The 23,668-nt window shown below is 40.5% G+C and overlaps 1 protein-coding gene across 1 annotated transcript in view; it reads left to right on the top strand.

Annotated features, from left to right (window-relative positions):
• WWTR1 (WW domain containing transcription regulator 1) overlaps window positions 1–23,307 on the top strand; it is a 43,915-nt gene extending 20,608 nt beyond the window's left edge. Inside the window, exons 2-6 of the mRNA XM_059479758.1 lie at window positions 1,439–1,575; window positions 12,981–13,174; window positions 17,710–17,843; window positions 18,384–18,496; window positions 19,541–23,307. Of these exons, the coding sequence (XP_059335741.1) occupies window positions 1,439–1,575; window positions 12,981–13,174; window positions 17,710–17,843; window positions 18,384–18,496; window positions 19,541–19,725 (763 nt within the window). The 3' untranslated portion in view covers window positions 19,726–23,307. The remainder of the gene's footprint in view (window positions 1–1,438; window positions 1,576–12,980; window positions 13,175–17,709; window positions 17,844–18,383; window positions 18,497–19,540) is intronic.
• Window positions 23,308–23,668: the final 361 nt, after the last annotated feature.

Genomic DNA, 23,668 nt, shown 5'->3' with positions numbered 1-23,668 from the left:
GAACTGACTCAGCAGTTTGAAGCTGAGTAACAGTCATGTAAAAGTGTGATCTTCCATTTGAGAATTGTACATTAAATGCAAAATATTAGGAGAAGAAAATGGCTACAGACTGCATGAAGATGTCACATTTTTCTGTTCTTTAAAAAATGGTCAAGGTTCTTTTCCTTTTTAACTTCCTGTAATTCACACTATTTTTGGTAATACCCAAGATGTGCATCTCAATATAGACTGAAACTTGGTTGTGGAATTGGTCTGGTGATGAGCTGGGTGTGGAGTGGTGACAGCAGTGGTGGCCGTGCCACTGGGCTCTGCAAAAGCAACGATAAGTGTAAGATGGAGCTCAGCAAAAATTTTAGGGTGATCTTTTATGAAAGTTGAATCAAAACGGTTTTCCAGACACAGAATGTTTAAATTTTTATGCCTCTTGACATGTTCTTCTTAAAGACTTACCTCTTTGTGACAAAAGAGCTAATAGAGGAGAGCTCACTCCAGTGCAGACAGAACCTGGTTAGCTGGTTGGGCTTGAAGCCAGGCAATCCCCTGATGGACAGTAGGCTATTGATTGCTTCAACACACTTCCTTTTTCTTTTCTTGTTTCAAGTAGAATTGCATGCTCATCCTGAAAATGCTTGTCCTGTTAAATTTCTTACAAAACAGATGCATTTCAGTGTAAACTTTCAGTTGCAACTAAACCATAGTTCTTTTACCACTGAATTCTGTGGCCAAACATATTTTGCAGGGATCATTGTTATTGTTACTTCACTGTAAAATTTATGTGGATTTGTGCATGACTCCACTGTTTTCGGGAGAATGCATGTCTATGAGTGTTTGCATACTGAAATGGTAGGTATGTTGTTAACTACACTGCAATAAAAACTCTTAGTGCCTTTACAGAGAAATTGGTGATTACACATGAGTCATAAAACTGTAATCTGCCTGGTTTGGTAGTGGGAATATTTGCTGGTACTCTTGGAGACATAGTTTTCATAATGTGGAAAGCAAGAAAGCAGTTGGATTTGGCAAGACAAATACTTGTCTCTTCAATATTCAGGAAAATGACCATTGCTGAGTGAAGAATGGCCATACATTGTGTATTTAGAAAAACACTGGTAGGACAAGAGTAAACAACTTTCAGACAATTAAATAATCTGAAGATGAGTGTGTACTACAGATTTTCAGTACGACAATAGAATTTTTCAGTTGTTCAAATAAAAGTAATTATTCAGCGGTAGAGCAAAAAGAAATTAGAACAGGAGGGGCAGAAGATCAGAAGAAAAAGTGAGCAAGCAGATGATAGATAATTTCAAGTGGGTGAGGGTGAGATGACAAGGGCAGATGTGGAATAAGAAAACCAAATAGGATTTTCATGACCTTATGCTTAACTGTGTAAATAGCATACCAGATATTTTATGTTAAGCTTGTATCTTTTCTTTCTCAGTCATATAGAAAAAATTACAACATGGCAAGATCCTCGAAAGCCGATGAACCAGCCAGTGAATCACGTCAGCCACCATCCTGCAGCCACGTCCACGCCGGCGCCACAGAGGAGCATGGCAATGTCCCAGCCAAATCTCAGTGAGTACTGGATGGCATCTCTCTGGTGAAAACACAAAAGAGATATGAGACACACCTTCTGATTCGTTTGTCAAAGTAATTTTTGCTTCAAGAAGGTAGTTCTGATTCTGCTGTCTGACCTAACAGTATGTTCTTCCCTTCATTTACTTAATTTTCCCCTCTGTAGAGTTGGCAGCAAGTGAATTTGTACTGTTTGAGGAGAAGTTCTAACATCTTGTGATCTATTTTAGAGCCTCCGTGGCTTTTTGGCATAGTGTTAGACGTAGAAAAATAAATTCTGTCTGTGCTTTTCTGTTCTGAGGTGGTATAAAACCCCCACAAGCCCTCCCTATCATGTCCAGGCTGTTGGAGACCTTGTGCGCAGTCAGTCCTACGTTTCTTCAGGTCAGAAGGTGTAGCTGGTTTGCTTGTCAGTTTGTTTATGATGTTGGGGCCTTTGCATAGCGGGGTTCTGCGCTGTAAGCAACTTGCAAACTACTAAAAAGTCTTTGCAGTATGAATTACCCACAAAATTCTTATAACTGGTGTGGTTCCCTTGCTGTTTCTGTTTAGCACTTCAAGTGTAAATTTAATTGTCAACTTACATAAATCTGATATTGCCAGATTTAAGACTTAGTGAAAATAAAGGCATTAAAACTCAAAAATTTTAAAGAAAATTTGTAAATGGAAGAAAACATTTGCACGTATGATTGAGAATTACAAATAATCCCTAATATTTCAGTTCTGGAGTTTAACTTTTCTACTGCTCAAGAAGATGAGCTTACAGGCTCAAGATGTCAAAAAGGGACACTTTAAAACACATGGCAGTTTCTTGTTCTGGTTAATTTTTGGTAAGTTGATCTCATGATTTCTTGATTGTCCACTTGCAGCGTGGTTCATGAGTGCTGTGTCTTCACATGACAAGAAAACGCTGAACATTTGTCTGCTAATGATCACCAATAGAAGTAGTGCAATATTTACTTTGGTCTTAAATTTATAAGAAACACCTAGGACCTCTGAGGTAATTAGCTTCAGTTCTTTTTTCTGCCTTTGTCTCATCAACTGCTTTGCTTGCATATATGCAGTAAGAGTTGGTTGCATTACAAGATTCAGTGGGCAGTAGCAAACCCTAATGTGAGGGTGGATATCTGCAGAGGAAATTTCAAAAACATCTGAAGGGCTAGGGTATCTGCGGAGCGTGGCAGCACATGGTGAAGCCAACAGTTGCTCTGCTGTGGCTTCAGACCACAGCTGCGCGTGGGTCAGGCTGTTTATAGCAGTGCTGGAATGGCTGAAAGGTGAGAACAGGACAGCAGGGGTTTTGTTCATACCAGCTCCTCCACTTATGTTAACATCTGTTGCATTGCCCCTAGTTAAAAAACAGCAGTACCCTAAATCAGGACAGTGTACAGAACATTTTTCCCCTCAGTTTATTAGTGGAAGTGAATGAAAGCCAAATCCTGGACTAAAACACATGTATACTGAATTTTAGAGGAGGTTCTTTCTTGAGATTCAAAGGATTAGAAATAAAAGTCCATACCTAATGAAAAGTCTGTTCCTGAAGATATTTCATGTGCCCAATAAGGGTATTTCCACAGACTTCAAAATCTGTCCCATTAAATACAGTCTGTATTTCATTCAGTACCCTTCATATTTATTTATTTATTTATTTATTTATTTATTTATTTATTTATTTATATTTATATATGTAAAATATGAGGTTTTACTTTTTGTGTAGGTTTATATGCAGTTCTTGGCGTAGTGGTTCAGATGTGTGATTGAATTTCCCACTAGAAATAGTATGTAAAAATCTGTTCAGTGTACATATTTATTTAGTCCAGAAAACGTTCCATCAATATGTCTTGGTGAGCTTTTTCTCATTTTGATGGTTTTCAAAGGCACACTAAATGTGACACTATTTTATTAAGAAATATATCTTGTAAGATTTAATCTAGAAACTCTGTATATGCATGTGAATACACACAGAGGAATTACACAGAAAGATTGCAGTAATCTGCAGAGAGCACTGCAGCCCCTGAATACTTGACATGGCAGTTTAAAATCCCTGTGACTGTTGTTTCCAGTGCTGCAGCAGAATGCCTCTATTTTTAAATGGCCATGGCCAAAAGGCAGGGCCTGTGTGCTGCACAAATGAAGTCTGTGCCTCTGTCTTTTGCCTTAGTGCTTTTCTTTGCTTTTTTTTTTTTTTGTATTGTAGGAACTAAAAGTTTTTCTTTTGAAGATGTGCCACTTAAAAGAAAAATATTTAAGTATTTCATGTCCGCACACTGGTCTGCACTTCCAATTGCTAACACATGTGTTTTCCTTGTACTTCTTATAAAGAGGAGGAAAATATGTTTTGTTTTGTAAAGCTTGTTGCTTTGGTTTATAAACTTCTTTCAGCAATATTTGCTGGGAATTGTACAAAGGCACTTACAAACATTTTATCAAAGCACAGAGTGGGACTAAGTGATACCAAATCATAGTATGCCTGTGTTGGAGGCATACAAAAGCATATAGTGAAAGTTGGTTGAGGTTAGTAGTCATACTACAAAAAATCTGCTGTATTTTTCTAGCTTTTCTCTTACTATGGTTTTATGTTGCTTATTTATGAGCTGTAAGCGTACACTTCATTAGCATTAGTTTTCACACTAACATTTAAAGCACTGCCTTTTAAATATTATAGAACAAAGGCATCGGGTGTTTTTTCCTTTGATGCATCTTGTTGAATTTACAGGAAAGTAATATATGCTAGGCAGGTTTCTGTGCTCATTTAAACACCATGGCTAAATTCAGTGACATTTCATGAATGAAAAGGAATATTTGTCACACAGATTGAAAACATGTTCTTGCGGGTTAGCATATATTTAGACTTATTCATTTTACCATTATTGTTGTGCTAAGATGATTTGTATATGTATATTTGTAGGTGTAAGGAAAGGACAGCATTAATAGGAATGTTTTCAGTGTATGTTTTGTTGTTGGAAGCAAAGGGCAAGTGATCAGTGTCAGACTAAAGACAAGCAGAAAAAGTGTATTTCTTGCATCTTCAGAAACTTCATTTACCGTGATGTTGATTCTGCAGAGATCCTAATTTTCTGTCCCTTCTAAAACAGTCTTTTCCAGCTGGTTGAGGAGGTATTACCTATGTCTTGCCAATCAGTTAATGCAGTAGAATCAGGGGCCGTTTGTGGAAGTGGGGGTTACTCTAAATCCTTGTTTTGGCTGTCAGGCTGAGCTCCCTGAGCAAGGAGAGCGATGAGGGCAAGGCGAGGGCAGCTGCCTTCCCCCAGGCTGGGTCACCCTCAGGCTGCCTCAGCCTGAGCCCCCCACCCCTGCTGCCTTCATGGCACTCCCTGCTCTCCGCAGATGGTGGAGGGTGACTTTCCACCACATGTAGCAACGTTTAGAGGAAAAAATAGGTCCTTACAGGAGCTTCTTTTGCAAGATTTTTTTAATTAAATGCTACTTGTTTTGTAGTCTTTCTCTATTCTACATTAGGCAACACTCAAAACCATTGTTATTTCCATCCTTCTCCCTTCAAAGTGTTTTAAACAGATTTCTTTTGTGATTGTACTCTTCATTCAGTGGGTAAACACAATCTGGTCTTTATTTAAATATTTTCCAAATTTAACAATTTGCAACTTATTTTTCCATAAAATAATGAACCCCTCTAATAGTATTTACATTTTCTGCATGAGTTAGCTTGCATTTATATGTGAGTTCCTTAAAAAGCTCATACAAAAAGAATATCCTATCTGCAAAAAACCTCAGAAGACTTCTTGCCCACCCTGTGGCACAGCTGGGTGTGGGATTTGGGCCTTGGAGCAGATAGCAGTTGCAGGCTGCCAGGCACAGTTACTCTATGTCCCGTGTGAGCGACAGAAATGTGTGTTAAGGGGTGCCCAGAGTTTGCTGGTTTGAGAGATTTGGGCACTGCCACTTTGTGAAAGGCCTCTGAGTTTGTTTGGGTGTGGAGAGGGGGGATTTCAGTTTATCTAATCGTGGTTAAAAGTGGTGTTTGGTCTAACTCAAGCTGCCAAAGTCCAGCCGGGTGGGGTGTCCCTGATGCTCCCTACGGCCACCACTGTCCCTTTCGCCTTTCCTCACAGTGGACACTCCTGCAGCAGCAATTGCAGACAGGTGTGCCTGGTTTTACTCCTTCTGGTACAAAAGAGAACCTGTGTGATTCATTGGACTGTGCACAGAGATGGGATTGATGGGCAGAAAGGGTTTTAAATGCTGTAGTTACTTATGGCCTGGCTGTCAGGGAGGGAGTGACAAGTCTGGAGCTCAGGAGCAAGCTGTGTTCGTGTGGATCTTCTGCTTAGAGCTGAGCCATCTTCTGTTAGCCTCTCTGTTTTCTCCCTTGCAACGTCTTGTTTTCCAGGTGAGTTTGTACCAGATGGTCTTTCAAGGTCCCCGCTGACTGAGGCTGTTCTGCAATGATGGTTGATGTATAGTGTCTGTTGGCCCAGATAAGGCTGCCTTCAGAAAATGTACCTGGATCACTTTTAATTCTGTACGCTGACACAGCAACTTATAAATATATATTCTCTTAGGTTCTGCCAGAATGAATTCATTAATATGCACATTTACAGGGAAAAAAATCATAAATAGTGTTACAGTTCCTGACATTTTCAGTGTTCCTGTACTCTATATCTGGAGTAAATTGTATTACTTTGTCTCTGTGCTACTGGTTTATCAGCTGTCTGCTAGTCACATCCTCAAGGAGATTTGATAAGAACCTCATTAGTGGACTCATTCAGGTGTACTGTATGCAGGGACGGTTGCTGGGTGATCAGTGTTAATGTTGTGAGCTCACCAAGGTGGAGATGCCTGTTCTGAGGTAAGGCCTTCTCTCCTGGCTGAGTTTCCACACACGGCTGAGGCCTTGCACAAGTTATGGTTGTGTCCCTCGTGGGATAGCTTAGCTGGGAAAGGGCCTTGCAAGGGCTCCAACCCAGCCTCTGCTGAAAGCAGGGTCAATGCTGGGACCAGAGCAGAAGCTTGGGACTTTGTGCACACAGGTGTAGAAATCCTTTGTGACAGAGGAGAAGGTCCTGGTGCAGTTCTCACGTGTTCCTCAGGAAGGAGACTGGCACCATGAAGAAAATTCTGTCATCAGCACTGAGTGGAGCAGTGTCAGAACATGTCCCACATCCACATCCACACCCACGCACGCACACACTCAAGAATGGAGAAGAATTTCTGGCAGAGGGAGAAGGGTGCCACATGTACTTTAGTTTACTCTTGACATCTCCATTTTCACCTGAGCAGATTATGTGTAAATACTGACTATAAGAAAAATAACGTGACTCATCTCTGGTAGAAGCTGGTAATATTTATCTTAACTTTATAAATCAACCAGTTCAGGCAGAAGACAGTGGAAAACCTGATGTTAATTTGTTTAGGGTCATTGTATGCATTGATCCTGAGAATTCAACCACGTTTACTTCTTGTATCAAACTCCAGGTGAAGAACTATTTAATTTTTGGTTTTCCTTTCTGAGGAAGAGAGCCTTACCCTCAGAATGTACTCTTTCAAGACCCACAAGCAGGTGTGACCCAAGTGATACAAGCAGGATGGCTTTCACTATTAATTCACTGGTTCTCTAAGATATAGGACATTGGGTATTACAGATTAGAATTTTTTATTGTGAGGAGCCTCTGATGCTTGTTGTTTAATAGAAAATCATCCATGAATCTAAGAAATTTATCTTTCAGCTGCATTGGTAATGATATTTCAAATGGGTCTGGACAACTGGGAGTTACAGCACTTTGCCTCTGCTTTCAATTTTTTTAACCAGCCAGGAAATCCAATCAATAAAACAATGCCAAAATCCTGTCTAGGAACAATAAACACATGAACCAAAGTTTCCATATCCTGCCATGATAAAAGAGGTGTAGCTACTATTGTTTAGGGATGATAAAAGGCAGTTTTGGTAACTATGTCAAAGAAGTCTCTGGAGATAAGAACACAGAAACTCCCAAAGTGTTCAAAACCAAATTATATGTATTTTAGTGTTCCCTAATGTCCATGAAGTGTGTTCACTAATGTCCAGGATTTTTCAAGTCTTGGTTTGCCTTGGCTAGAAATGTGTGACACTGAGAGGAATATGTTTTTCCCTCTCTGTAGTCCATACCCTCATACCACCTGCGTGGTGGAAAGGCTTCCTGTTCCAGATAATTTTTAATTACTGGATATCCTGAAAGAAGCAAACAATTCATTTGTGGTCAGTGCGAATAATCTTGGCACCTGCTTGTGATGATTACTTTCTGAGACCTGAAAGTATTACAGAGGACTTGCACATTCATCTGTGGGAATGAGTGGTTTGTGATGCAGCTCTCAAAAGAATGAGGGGATTTTGGTAGTTTGCAATTAAAATCTCTAACAAGTGATTTCTCAGATCTCAAATGGAGTAGTTTATTTATGTTTAAGGACAGTGGCTAAGAGGTCCAGAGTCTAATAGGAAGTAACTTCAGTATCAGGTAAATTAAATCAAACTTTTAAACCAGCAACTGACCATCTAGTAAATCTGAAATGCTAAAGGTTGATGTGTTCAAGAGAGACATTGGCATTTTTTCAAATTCTAGTAATTTTTAATTTTGACACAAAGAAGTTCCTGTTGGTGTAAGCATTTCCCCTCAAGGGCAGTAATCCAAACAAGTACCAGTGCAAGAGTGGAGGGTCATTTCCATAGTTTCAAAGGAAATGAAATGTAAAAGCTGAAGACTGCATGAAGCAAAAGTAAAAATAATTTATTAAATATTTTAAATCTAACAGTCATCAGTAATTAATCATTAGCCTTAAAGCTGTCTGTCCACTCAAGCAGCTCCCATCATCACTTTTTGTTAGTGATTCATTGTTAAAAGTGCTTGCAGAGTAAATCTCCAATCTTTTAAATAACTTCCTTCTAAAACATAGCTTTGATGTTGCACCTGCACGTTGTTTGTATTGATTTTTTTAAATCTTAAATCATTGAAGATGGGAAAGATTAGTTAAATATGGATGTCACAGGCCTTAACAGTTGAAAACTATGAGAAATTTCTATATAGCTATTTTCAGCTCAGAAGTCTGAATAAAGGAGTTTCTGTGCACTGGGATAGTGCAACTTTTTGCTTTAATACTTTACAGATTTTTGGAACAAAATGCACCAGAACTGAAAAGCAGCATTTTTTGCTGACCTTGTTAGAAGGCTAATGCTTCTTTCTGGGAAATAAATGAAACAAGCAGTTCTTTGTTGGCTGAAGTGGAGTGAGAAAAGGAGGGGAGCCCAATCTTTTTTTCTTTACAGTGTCACAACTAACTCAGAACTGTAGTATGGCTGGTTTTTCAGTTTTTGGGGTTTTTTTTAACCTTTGTAGACATTTGTTTTTCATCAGACTGTGTTGCATGAGACCTGGCTTTGGCTAGTTCATCTGAATTTGGGTCTGGGCTGCCTATAAACAGAGCAGAAAGACCCACAGTTGCACTTCTGACAAATAATAAAAATGTCATTATGTTAATAATAAAAGTAGGTGCAATCAGTTCAATGCATATGTCAAAAATGATTGACGCTTGCATGTTTTGGCTTCTGCAACTTGCATGTCTCTTCCCACAAAATAATCCTTGCCTAGTATATATCCAGTAAAGTCATCCACAGAAAGGTCTCCTACAATGTCAGAAAACCTAATTCACTAGGATATCACTATTAATTTAAAGGCAAACAAAAGCAATAAAAGAATTCTTTTATTTTTCTTCTAACTGGAAAAAGAAAATCACATAGGTCTAACTTGATGTAAACAAAATAATTGCAATTTCATGAACTGCAATGGAACTGTGGTTGCATAGTTCAGGTTTGGAACTTAGCTCCATGTTTTTACTTGCTTTCATTTGGGCTGGATAATTGCATAATGGCTGTTTATTGAAAGACTTACTTAATTTTGCAAAATAATTAGGTCTTCCCCAAGAGAACTGAATTTAAGGCCACCCTGAGTCTGTCTGCTGTAGTGGTGATACTTTTCTCCTCTCGTTTTAGACCCAGTCTCCTTTACCACAGAGTGGTAAATTGGAGCTTTTGAATATATTTTTCTTTGCAGAACTTTAGAGATGTTACATTGGAGTGCCAGACCCTGCTCAGTGAATTGAAGCTCACTGAAGAGCAGTTGTTTTTTATTTGGTGACTTTTTGCCCTCTCCAAGCAGCCGATGGCTCCGCAGAGCTCTGGCTGAGGGGCTGTGGGGTCCCTGCTGTGTCTGTGGGGTCACGGCGGGGCTGTGTCGGCCGCTGGAATGGGAACTGCAGGTTTTTCTCTTTTAATCCAAACTTCATTATGATCCTCAGACCATCCAAATACAAATTCAGAGCTGAAATACAAATTAAAGCAGGAATTACTAAAACCTCATAAATATCACAACAGATGTGCCATATGATTATATCACACGGAATGGAGATTTGCAGAATGTCTTTGTTTGTTAAGTTGCTCACTAGGGCTGACCCAAGACTTTCCTTTCACTGGCCTTGTTCAGACCGTTAGTGACAAGAAGTTACCAGCTGTATACCAACCCACTTTTGCTGCCTGGGTTCAGTTCTGGTCAGTTGAGCAGTCCTAGGAGAAGCACTTAGGTAAAATATTTTTCACAAACCAAGCTCAAGTATATACCACAAGGGTAATTTGCCCATTGTTGTGATTCTTTTTATTCTACCAGTGTATTTAAAGATGCACTATTAGTTTGAAGTCTAGACAGTATGAAACCTATCAAATATGCTTAAAAGTGTTCCACATAAAATATTTTTCCATTTTCCTATGCATATCATTGCAACTCTACCGTTAAGAAAAGCAATTTAGTTTAGTCAGTTTTTTTTCTTGTTGTTTGAAAAACTGACACCGTGAAAATTGGTAAAGCAGTAAGAAGTCTTAGTCCTGTAATAACTGTCATCACACTTTGCCACGCTTCTTTAGAGGAGGCCGGTGTTCTGTGGGGGTACTGGGGCTTGCCCAGGTAGGTAGGGTTGCAGGACAAACTCTACCTGACATTACCTATAGTGTTGCATATGAAATTGCATTAAGATCTAGCCCAGATCTGATAGAATTGGAATCAACTAATCATTTGGGTTGGGAAAGCCCTCAGAGGTAATTGAGTCTGACATTAACCCAGCACTACCAAGGCCACCACTGACCCAAGCCCTCGAGTGCTACAACCACACAGCTTTTAAATTCCTCAAGGGATGGATCACTGTCCTGATCAGCCTGTGCTGGAGCTGGACAAACCTTTTGGCAAAGAAATTTTTCCTAATCTCCAATCTAAACCTCCCGTGGGATGACACACTGGAGTGTGCAGTACTCTCCAGAACACCTGCTTCTGGAAGCGGGTTGCAAAGATGGTTTAGATCTGCCTGCATGCTTTCCACAATGTCCAGAAGGATTTCTTAGTGTGGGCTTTGCACCACCTACAGGTAGTAAAGCTGCCCTTAGATCCATCTGGTCCTGTGACAGCCCAGGACTAATTCTCACCTGGTCCATGCAGCTAGTTCTGATCTGCATCAGTAATAAATCTAACCTGGGTCCTGAGCAAACCATAGAGTTAAAATGTTGAAAATTCACTGTGTTTCACTCCTGACTTGTCTGGAGGATTTCAATGCTGGATTATGGTGCTATTCTTAGCACCATAAACAGGAAGAAATTTTCTTGGTAAGCTAGGAGGGATACCTGCTGTCTGAGGGGACAGGGCATTCTATTAGCTTTGTGACATGTTGGCACCAGAGTGACACACAGAGAGCTACACAGACTTAGTTTCTTCCGTAGCAGTTCTGTGAATAAAAATGTCTGTCTCACAGAGAATTCTGCTCTGATTTATAGTTTCTGAATTTGATCAGAAAAGATGATGCTGATTTAAGAAATATTAACAATCTAAGCAGTATTAACTTGTTCAGCAACAGCCTTCTGTCAGCAAGTGAAGGGGTTTACCTGGGTATAACTCAGGTTTGCTTACTAAAGGTCCTGTTTCTAACCCTGCCATCTATGATGTTCTTCCCCTGTCAACCTTTAGAATATCCTACCAAAGGTGGGGGACTGATGGGTCATATTCTAGCAGAAAAGGTTTCAGTTGTTAATTGGAAATTACTTCCAGTAATAATTGATTTAAATCTGTCAATAAAGACAATGTTAAATTGAAATATTTTTACTAGCTTACTGCCTATTATAGGCACACATTTCTAGGAATTTTCAATTTGAAAAAATGTTATTTACTAGTTCATTAGGTAAATATTTGAACATACCAGGATAAGTATTATTATATTGTAAGTATTCCTGTTTGATACACTCAGAACATATAAAATCATTTATTAAGCAATTGCTAGTGCAGATCTTGCCAGATGGAGTAGTTGTCTCAGTCATTTGAAGCGCAGCAATTCTAAGGATGCATTCCTGTGAGAGAGCAGTGTGTCCTGGCCCTGTGCAGCGGGTCAGCGCTTGCAGCTGGTGCCACGGGCTCTGTCGGTGCCACGGGCTCCTGTGGGTGCCATGGGCTCCCGTCGGCGCCACGGGCTCTGTCGGTGCCACGGGCTCCCGTTGGTGCCACGGGCTCTGTCGGTGCCACGGGCTCCTGTGGGTGCCACGGGCTCCCGTCGGTGCCACGGGCTCTGTCAGTGCCACGGGATCCCATCGGTGCCACGGGCTCCTGTGGGTGCCACGGGCTCCTGTGGGTGCCACGGGCTCCCGTCGGTGCCACGGGCTCTGTCAGTGCCACGGGCTCCCATCAGTGCCATGGGCTCTGTCGGTGCCACGGGCTCCCGTCGGTGCCAAGGGCTCTGTCGGTGCCACGGGCTCTGTCGGTGCCACGGGCTCCCGTCGGTGCCAAGGGCTCTGTTGGTGCTTGCAGCCGGCCCCACGGGCTCCCGTTGGTGCCACGGGCTCCTGTGGGTGCCACGGACTCCCGTCGGTGCCATGGGCTCCCATCGGTGCCATGGGCTCTGTCGGTGCCACGGGCTCTGTCGGTGCCACAGGCTCCTATGGGTGCCATGGGCTCCCATCGGTGCCACGGGCTCTGTCGGTGCCATGGGCTCTGTCGGTGCCATGGGCTCTGTCGGTGCCACGGGCTCTGTCGGTGCCATGGGCTCTATCGGTGCCACGGGCTCTGTCGGTGCCACGGGCTCTGTCGGTGCCACGGGCTCTGTCAGTGCTTGCAGCAGGCCCCACGGGCTCCCATCGGTGCCACGGGCTCCCATCGGTGCCACGGGCTCCCATCGGTGCCACGGGCTCCGTCGGTGCCACGGGCTCTGTCGGTGCTTGCAGCCGGCCCCACGGGCTCTGTCGGTGCCACGGGCTCCCATCAGTGCCATGGGCTCCCACCGGTTCCACAGGCTCTGTCGGTGCCACGGGCTCCGTCGGTGCCACGGGCTCTGTCGGTGCTTGCGGCCGGCCCCACGGGCTCCTGTCGTTGCAGTGCTGAGCGCGCCGCCGCTGCCCCCCGGCGCAGCCCTGCCGCCCCCCGGCCGCCCCCCGGCCCTGCTCACCCTGCCCGGCGCGCTGGCCACGCAGCAGCAGCAGCAGCAGCAGCAGCAGCAGAAACTGCGGCTCCAGAGAATCCAGATGGAGAGGGAGCGGATTCGGATGCGCCAGGAGGAGTTACTGCGACAGGTAACGCCAAAGATAGTCTTACTTTGTTCAAGAGCTTTTAGTTCAATGCATCATTCTTAACAAGTACACTTACTAGCTCTGTTACTGTATGCCAAGACTAACTATGGTTTTACAGAAGGGTAACCAAAAAACTAATATAAACAGATAATTTCATTTTTTTTCTCAAAACTAGCATTGAACGGAACACAGGATGGCCATCCATCAGAAGTTACTGACCTGCCATCTTTCTTACCAGTCTTTCTTAATAGTCATGTAAGGGCCAAATTCTGTTCTGTGTCTGTCCATAAGCAACTAGGGCAACACTGATTCATGTGCATTTTAACTTGGTTTGCTCAGGAGACCATGCTCATACTTCATTGAAGATAAAGGAAGAACATACGGAATTGTTCTTGACTCCAGTCCGTACTCTCTTAATTTGCACCCTTTGCCTTTTAGTTCAAATAAAATCGCATTCACATCTTACCTGAACACCTCTGATCTAAAGACTTTTCAGAGTTGGTTATTTGTGGATGTTTTGCTTATTGTTCTATATCTTAAGTTTCAGCTCTATAAAATGACTCATTCTGTACAAAATAGATATGTAATTTCCTTTATACTGCCTTAAGAAAACAAAGTTTTAAGAATTGTGTTTCACCTGTTACAGTCAAGTCCACTGGTGGTGTTGTGTTTGTATGGCATAATAATCAGATTCCTTAATGGAAAAAATTGATAGTCCGTTTCTCTCAGAAACAGCATGAAAGAAGTATACTTTATCAAGAAACATATCGATATTTGTGGCCTTGCAAATGCTGCAGTTACCAGTTCTAAGTACCTTTCAAAGCAGCAACTTTCACAAGATTAAGATGGCAGTCTCTGACATGGGCAGTGCTCTCAAGTCTTTTGTGTGGCTTCTCCTTTCCCATGAAGAGCTCATGACAGAGATGGATGTGAGAAGAGAGTGAGGGTATTTGGTACGAGCTTAGTCATGATTGTCATCATGCTAACAACATGTTTAGTTATTTTGACTCCCTTTGGCTCTATTCTTTTTTCAAGGTGAGCAAATTAGGCTTCAAAACAGTTGTGCCATTAACACAAGGGAGGGTTTTGCTGCTTTGCTGACTTTGAAACCAATACATTCACAGCACTCTGCAGCTGTGCCATACTCAGTCAAGACTTCCACTTACTGAGCCCAGTACCACCCTGCCCTTGTAGTGTTTGTTGAAGCTCCACATTGCATGAAGCAGCACACCGTCACTTCGCATTACTGAAGTTTTACAACTGGTGTAACTCTTAGAGAGGAAAGCAAGATGCAAAATCTCTTCTTCCTAACAGAGTGTGGTGAACTTCCTTCCAGAATCCTGAATCCTGGCAGCTGAGGGTGCAATTATCCTCTTGGATCATCAGTGTCCAAGTACAGTTACTCCTGTCCTGACCCTCCCTTGCTGTTTTTGCTTTTCTAGTGTAACCTAAGGGAAAATGCTGAGTAAGGGTGTGTGCTGCTGCCAGCAGCTGTGAGGAGCTGCAGAGCATTTGAGCGAGGGACAGGATTCTTTGGAGGGTCACAAACCTTTCAGCCCAGCAGCAGCTGCTGCTCCCCGCAGCCATTCCTGCAGCAGCTGCTGGGGTGGAGCAGCGTGCCCAGCCTGGAAGGGGTCGTAGCTCTGGAAGCTCTGGGCTTAGGGAATTTCTTTCCTTCTTTGTCCTCCTCTTCCTGGAGTTGCTAAAACCCTAGAACTCTAGATTGAGTGCATTCCAGAAGGGCAGCATTTCAGAAAACCAGTATGATAGCATCTACTTAAAGGTTTCCTTACTCAGTTTTATCATTCTATAAGGAGTTAATGTTCTTTCACACTAATGTGGTTTTGCCAGCTTTCCAAAGGAAAAGAGAGAATCTGCTTGCTACTAAAGGGCTTCTTGGAAATGGAAGTTGGTAGAGGTAATGTCAGTCAGAAATCTCTGAAAGGTCCTGCAGAGAAGGTGCCCCAGCATTTCTCTGTGTGCACCAGGGCCATTATGCACTGTATTTGTGCATACATTTGGAGGGTACAAATAGTCCCAAAAAGGCAATACTTCTCAGAGGCTTCTTTCTGGTCCAGGGCTCCTGTTGCAGAAATTGTCCACAGAATGTTACAGAGGCTTAGAAGAGGCTGAAGAAGCAGTGGAGCAACATGTAGAGGAACATTTATCACTGTTTTGTCCTCGCAGAATAGACCTTTACTGGCCTGCTACGACCTGAAGAGAAAAATGCCCCTGTGCTCCTGTGCTGTGCTCCTCCCACTGCACAGACTGGCCGAGGGTGTGATTTTCTGGTGGCACAGGCAATGTCTACATCTCTTGCTTTCCACCCTGAGGAATTGCATCTACCAGCAATGTAAACCCGCTGTAAAAATGCTCTCACTCATCTCCCCCAGCTGGAAATGAGAGTTTGGCAACTAAGGGTGGAACTCAGGTCAGTTCTGCCAAGAAGAGTTCTAGGAAATTTGACAAGAAATTTCTGTGCTTGTCAGGCATACAGCTGAAAAAGGGTTTACGTTTTCTGAGGCAGTGAATCATTCAGCGCACTGTAATGCTGTGAAGCTTTAAAAGGTTTTGAAGATAACCACTCGTGAAGCATTTGACATGACTTTTTGATATTAGAATTCTGTGGGGTTTTTTAGTTATTTTGAAAGTGTTCTTTGGGTTTATGTGCGTCACAGTGCCAAGCAGCTCACTAAAGGCACTTGTTCCTTTGTGAGCTGAATGCCAGAGATGAACGATTCTCTGCTGGCCAAGGAGGAGGCGCCTCCTACACTCAGAGACTGGGAGCTCGCTGCTGTGGCTGAGACTGATACTGCTGCTCACAGGGCTGCGAGACAGCTCTGCCATTTTTTGCCAGACTTTCATCCTAGGGTAGAAGATAAACAAATATTCTTCTTTAAAACCTTGTAGTCATGCTTAGAATAGAGAACAGGACATAGTAGGGTATCATAAAGCTTTGGGTATTGTGTGGTTGATCAATTTCTCCATTTCCATTGCTGTAATAATGTCAGAGGAGCAAAGGAATCTGACATCTGTAGTAGTAATAAACTTGCAATGTGACTTCTGAACAAATGACCTACAGCTGAAGGACATATGTCATGTATGGTGGAGCCAGTGCTCTGTCTGCTTCCCCAGCCAAATCTGACTCCGGTGTGCGAGAGTCTGTTCCTCCACATTTTAAAAGTACACATGGAGTTCATATTACAAGCAACAGGCAATATGTTGAAATAAAGACACGGGAGGTGAGCCGTTCCCCAAGGGAGAGTCAGTCAAGTAGCTCTATAATAAATATGGTGTTTTTTGCAACAAAGAGGAGACAGGAAGTTAGATTATGTAACTGATAGTGGGAGTTTTTCTTTGTGGTGCTGCAGGCTTTTCAGCTGACAGATGTTTTGTTTTGGATGGCCTGTCTAAATCTTGTGTGGCTGTAAATGTCATTCTTATATTTTTTAAAAAGTTCTGAAAATATCTGCCTGTAGACAGCTAAAAAAATGACCTTCTCCTTCTAAGAGGTTTGTACATTTTCACAGACTCCAGCTGATTAAATTCTAAGTAGAAATGTCACCATTAAAATTGTCACTTGACAAATTTAATCAAAAACCTAGTATACATAAGCTATTAAGAATCTTAAGAATGTTTGTTCTTAACACTTGCTAAATACTGACACCATCTAAAGTAAATTGTAATTTATCAATGAATATATTGATAATTTTGTTATAAAGGAAATATTTCTTTTATGGGCACCAATATGTGCTACTTTATTCACAAAGAGACCAGACCATTCCTCCTCAATGAAACAAATAATTGAAAACATAGTAAAACATCATATTCTAGCCTTGAAGACCTGTTAATCCTTTCTGTGCTGGGGAGAACGAATGATTGAGTCAGAGAAGTTTTCTACTAGGATTTAAATTAAATATTTTACTTTGCTTGTTTCATTAAAAAAAAAGTAAGTGGAGTTAATTATGGTAAAAATAGATATAGCCTTATTATTTTAAGGTCTTAGGATTTTTGTTTGGAACATCCAGTTGGGGTCAGACAACCTCTGTATAGAACTCTGTACCCCTAGATGTCATATGTGTTTCACAGAGATAATGCTGGAAGAATTTATCTTTCAGGAAGAGTTGCAAAATAAGTTTCCTTTGGCTCTGATTGCTTGTTTGTCATCCTGCAGATAATAGACATGAGACAGGTCATTAAGCAAATGCTTATTATTAGGCAGAGTGTTCATTCTAAATGTTATTGAATCGCAGTCTTGGTTCCAATGGTTTTCTTGTAACATGTTAAGTACTTTGTGGTAGCTGAATGAATTACAGGCCTGGCTTCCAGACATGGTAGAACTGACAGCTAAATTCTGTGGTGCTTTAAGACACGGTCATGGTTTTCTTCATATCAGAGTAAACAAATGCTCATAGTGGCATCACTCAGAATTACTTTCCTTCAGCGTATATGTTATGTGTTCGTTATATGTTGTTACAAGACTACAGTGTTTCTGAGTTTTGGAATAACCCCTCCCTGGTATTTATTTATCTTTTCAGGAGGCTGCTCTTTGCAGACAACTTCCTATGGACCCAGAAAACATGGTCCCAGTTCAGACAGCTGTGAACACCCCTGCCATGACACAGGACATGAGGGCTATCACAAATAATGGATCAGATCCTTTCTTGAACAGGCAAGTTCATTCTTCTTCATTAGGCAATTGCTTCTGTTGCCTTCTCTAGGCTGTTACAGGTGTCTCTCTAAAATAATCCCTATATCATCTTCTTTTTTTTTACTTACTGTAAACAGAGGGGATGGCTGAGTGGCTGGCCCAAAATCTTTCAGTTTATGCTTCAAGAAGGAATCTTTTTAAAAAGCAATAAATTGTAACAGGTGGTTTTAATTCTATTGTTAGTGTATGTAGAAGACTAGGTAGAATAGGTGTGTTACCTACGTGTAAATACATGCAACTTTTTAGGCTGTCAGAACTGATTTCAGCTAGAGAGTTATATATGCATGTGTGTATTTCAAAATTTAAGAGTGACCTCACTTAAATTACTTTGTTATTTGGGCTGATGTGATGCAAATATTATGTTGTCTGATCAGTGGCCAACAGTTACAGGATGAAGCTTAATGACTCAGATCTATTTCTGTGTTCTCTTCTGACACTGTGCTCAGGAACTGTGTCTGTCAGAGGATCTTTACTGAGTGTTTTTCATATTTCAATTTGCAGTGGGCCATACCACTCCAGGGAACAGAGTACAGACAGTGGCTTGGGATTAGGATGCTACAGTATACCAACAACACCTGAAGATTTCCTCAGCAACGTAGATGAGATGGATACAGGTAGAATACTCAGATTTAGCTTAAAGTACAATCCATCTATTATGGCTAGTAATGTTTTATGATTGCATGACTGAACGATAATCTGCAGCTTTCCTAATCAAGAGAACAGACTGACATTGTGGGAGAAAATGCCTTGAAGATGCTTAGTGCCCATAAGGTTCTCAGCTTTAACTTAGATCCAGATTCTGCTCTTTTACCTCAGACTGATATTAAACAGAATAAATAAAACCTGGGAAATGCAAGCCTTAATTTCTGTTTTCATACTATTGTCCGTGGTAGGGGGACAAAAAAGCTTGTTATGGGTTACATGTACAAATCAATACATTTTCTAACTCTGGGAAATCAGTCTTGCTTGTAAGTCGCTTACATTGGCAAAGTTGCATTTGCCTTCAAACAGAATGTATTTAGCTAGCTTACATTTTGATACGTATTTATTTTATGTTAGTGTCCATGGTGTTTAAAATAATGAAATAATTTACTAGGAAATCAAGGGTTTTTTCAGAGAGTGAAATTCTCAGCACTTCCTCACCTAAACTTCCTTTTGAAGTCATTAGAAGTACAGTATTATGCAGAGAATGAAAGATTTAAATGTTAAAGGTTTTCATGCTTGTTCTTATTAATTTATGGGGGAAAAAAGTATAATATTACAGATCTAAATTGCTGTAAAGCACTTTTTGCAGTTATTTCCTGCGGACAGCATTGCCCCTGGTGCAGGGAACAGGATGGAGGTGTGCATGAGGGCCCTTTGCTGCTTCAGACTTGAAGCTGTCGTGCTTCCCAAGTGGCAGAGCAGAGCTGGATGCTTTGAGCACTGCTGGAAAGGGCTTTTTGTGCTTCTGAGATCAAAGCAAGGGTGTGAAATGTGTTCGTAGGGGGATATGTACCCTATACCTAAATGCAGTTTTGAGATAACCATTTGTGTGGAGTAGGAGTGCTCCCGAGTGCTTGTGGGAAAGGGGGAATGCATTTTTATGTAGTTCTGTTGTTTTAAATTACTCACAATAAGACTTTGGTACTTCAAAAGTTCTTCTTTACTGTTCCTAGGAGAAACTCTAGCACAGACAGCAATGAACATAAATGCGCAGCAAACACGTTTCCCCGATTTCCTCGACTGCCTTCCGGGGACGAACGTTGATCTTGGGACTCTAGAGTCAGAAGACTTGATCCCGATTCTCAACGATGTGGAGTCAGTGCTTAACAAAAACGAGCCCTTCCTCACCTGGCTGTAATCAGGCAATGCTTGTTGGGCCTACAGTGCAATTCAAATTTCTTTTTCCTCTTGGCGTAGGCATAGAATATCTGAATATCCTCAAGAGATACAACATACTGCCGTATTGACTTTTGTTACATCGTCTTTATGGTCAGTTTAATATCTGCCTGAATTTGATTGATACTAATTTAAGTATGAAATACATTTATATATATATAAAAAATACATACATGGATATATATTTCTTTAAAAAAGCCCCATACCACTTTACACATCTGTGTACTTTTTTATGTTTTCAAACCAGGTGGAAACACTTCACTTTTAGGACAGAAAGTGGCTGATGTTTGTACACATCCCTGACTGCTCTCCTGGGTACTGACTGACATCACAGAGCCTTTGTGAGTCAGAAAAGCTAACTCCTAGCTTGCCTGGTTCAAAAAAAAGTGCAAAGGATCAGGACATGAGAGCAGTTTTATTATTATGTTTATGACAATACTATCAGAAGCTTTTTTAAAATCAAATTACTTAAGCCTTAAAAAGCTTTTTTAGTTCTTAGTGACTAACTGTACTGTATAGAATACAGTTCAAATATGATCCAATCAAGCATAATAATTCCCATTTTATATTTGTGAAGGCACAAACACTACTATAGCAGTTTCTTTTTTTCAGTAAATTACTGTATAGTTTTCAGAAAATAATTGCGTCTAGTCTCAATATACCAGAATTATTTAGCAACATTTTTACACTACAATATTGTTACAAAATAAACCAGGCTGGTACTGACTGTTATGGGTTTATGACTGTTGCCTTTTAAAAACAAAGAAATGTATTATAAACAAGCATTTTTAAAAAAATTATTAGTTTTTTAGTTTATTATATTAAGCACTACAGTTTTGTAACTTAACACATGAACAAGCAATTTTTTATATGTATAAAATCTGTGGCAAGTATCTTAAGTGCAAAACTATTCTTTTAAAATCAGTTCTGGAAAATGTGGCACAACTTGTTAATGTCATACATAGGGGGAGAAAAACCTTCCTCATACTGTTTTCAGTGATATTTATAACTGACAATGTAAAAATACATGTAGTTCTATACATGAAAAAGAACCAGGAACTTTATCAGGGCACTGCTAAAGCAGCACTGGGACTCACCTGGCCAAGCTGCTTAGTTTTTATGTCTTTCATTTACCATAACTGGTGCGCAGGACACGAGGCATGTGCTGTGTGGTTTTGCCTGCTATATATCCTACAAAACTTCTTTATCAGAGGTTTGGGACTGAGAAGACATCAAGTGCATTAAGTCTGCAGTTCTGCTGAAATGCAAATGAAGCCCTGAATATTCTTAAATGTTTTGAAATTATCTTATTTATAATTAATGGATATAAGCATTTTGTACTGAAGAATAGGTAATTTTATGAAAGGCATTATAACTTTTCTCTAACCTTAATCCAGGCTATGTAAAGAGAAGAAGGGATGTAGCACTAAGTGTAAATGTGTGTTTTACAAGGTCTGATAACACTTAGCAAGATATTACTGATGCATCAGAATATTGACCCTTAAAGACCTTTTTTCCATCTGGTTGGGTGAAGGTAGGTGAAAAGGTCAGCGATGAAGTGGTGGGAATACAGAGTAGATTTGGAAGATGGATGATGAGTTAGTAAATGTAGATCCCTGCTGGGAAGGATGGCTGCAGACAGGGGTGCATAGCAAATAAATCTCCGGTGTTCAGTGAAAAACATAAGAGAAACACTCAATAAAGTAAATGACCATGTCTGTGATAAGCTTCTAAGTTTACATGGGGTCACAGGAAGGAAAATAAAAAACACACACTAAAATTTTGAAAAAAAGATATTAGGCAAAGACCTACAGTTGTGAGGTTTTATGACATAGTAAAAGGTAGCTTTTTTAAAATGTTCTCATTTTGGTTTTTTTTTAACAGAAAAAGAAGTGTAACAGCAGAGTTGTGTCTGCACAGAAATTAATCGCTGAATGGGCATTGTGTTTCTTTTATTCTTTTGGGGGTTATTAGTTGGGTTTTTCTTTTTTTATTCTTGATAGTTTTGCTAACTGTTGAGATACCATAAACTTCTTTTCAATAAACAGGGACCGGGCAGGGCTGACCAATATTACTGTAATTAGTTTTAATCTCTCTCTTTTAAGGATTTCTTCAGGTTGTCAGCCTAAATGAAAAACAGATGGTCCTAAGGCTTTGTTATTTAGTACCATGACTGATGTTTGTGAAGAATTGGAGATTTTCTGGCCAACTTTGAAGGCCGTGTCACCAGCACTGCTCTTTTGGCATAAGGAGCCGACAGCCGCAGGTGCTGGAATGACCCACAGCAGCTTGGACCTGCGCGCTGGTGTGCTCCAGGTGGCAGAGCCTGTGCGCAGGTCACCTTCAGAGAATGCAGTTTGTTCCTTTGCTGGCAAATCTGCACCATTTAACATGTAAGCTTGTCATAAGAGAAGATATTCTGAGCAGGTTGGCTAGCGGCTCTGTGGGGTAGCTGGTGCTGATTCCTGCCCAGCCACATGCATTGCTGTCAGCCAAAGGCTGTTCTGTCTATGGGGAAAACAAATGCAGCTTTCTAGTGAAATCACATCGGGTGTTTATCATAACTGTGAAGCTGCAAGCTTGATTCCTTTTTTATTTGTATTTCTGGTGGTTGAGTGTCTTGGTGCAATCCCTTAAAAGGATAAAGCAATCATAAACTCTGTTTCTGTGTTACTTCCATAGTAAACCAGCCGTAGATCTGGAACAGGAAGGTACTGAGTGGAGCAGCACTTCAGGCTGAAAGAGCTGCCAGAATCTTAGGTTAGATCTTTACTCAGTCATGAAACAAATCTTGGTTAAATTAAAAGTGATTCTTTACACTGTCAGCTGTTAATTTTTGTTACGGAGATAATGTATCCAATGAAGTGCAATGACGATAAAATCTATTCTTCAAAGTTATCTTTAAAAAAGTTTCAGGCTTTAAACAGGCTTATGGCAGAATTTTTCAGTATTCAAAGCATATGTAATATGAAAGTAAATTTATTGTTGACAATATTTCACTGTAGTATTTCAGGTTTTGAGCATTTATTGTACTAAATTGTACACTGTCTGCTTGTAGTATAAATACAAGGAATGTGCCAGGGAGACAATTTTGCTGTGACCATCCCTGAGGGGTCATATGTAAGTCTTGGTGATACAGAAGTAATGGGACATGGTTAATTACAGTTTGTATTCTGGTAATACTGTTAGAATGTAACTTGGTGAGGGATTGGGTTTGACTTTTTGTCAACAAATACTGTTTGGGGGAAAGGAAGGATTTAAATCTCTGTTTTAATTACAGAAAAATGTAGGTGGTTATCCAAATAAACTTGTTTCCTAATACATACATCCATGTATATGCTAGTTCTTTAACTATTTTATTTACTTTTTTCATTTTTATATGACTTGTGTGAGCATTTATTTTTAATTTTTAGTACCTTGCAATAGATTGTACTAGAGGCAATCAGATCAAACTGTTGTATCCTGTGTTTGATTCTGTTTTGTTTTTTTTTTTTTTAATTATTCCTTTGATCTTTTACATGAAAAAATACAAATGAACTTAAAAGATTTTGGATGCATATTGTTTTTTTAAAATAATTTCTTTAGGGGAGGGGTGGGTTTGAGGGTTTTAGTATAGGCTTCCAGGGAACTGTAGAACACCTCTTAGAATAAAGGTGTGGACATACTATTCTGTGAAAAAGGCATGCATTTTGAATTAAAATATTCAATTTTATATTGTATAGTCAATTATTCATATCTGTATATACATATTCAATATATATATTCAATATACATTTTAATTAAAATATGGGGGCAAAGACCCCACCCATGTCAGGATAATGAAAGAAGCCAGCCTTCCCAACCTCTGACAGCTGGAATGTCTCCAGGGTTTTACGTTGTTTGCCTTGCAACTGGTTATACTATGA

The sequence above is a fragment of the Ammospiza nelsoni genome, chromosome 10 (assembly GCF_027579445.1).
Source record: "Ammospiza nelsoni isolate bAmmNel1 chromosome 10, bAmmNel1.pri, whole genome shotgun sequence".
In the NCBI taxonomy this organism is placed as follows: Eukaryota; Metazoa; Chordata; class Aves; order Passeriformes; family Passerellidae; genus Ammospiza; species Ammospiza nelsoni.
Note: the sequence above shows the minus strand (reverse complement) of the source record. Positions and strands in the feature narration are given on the sequence as shown.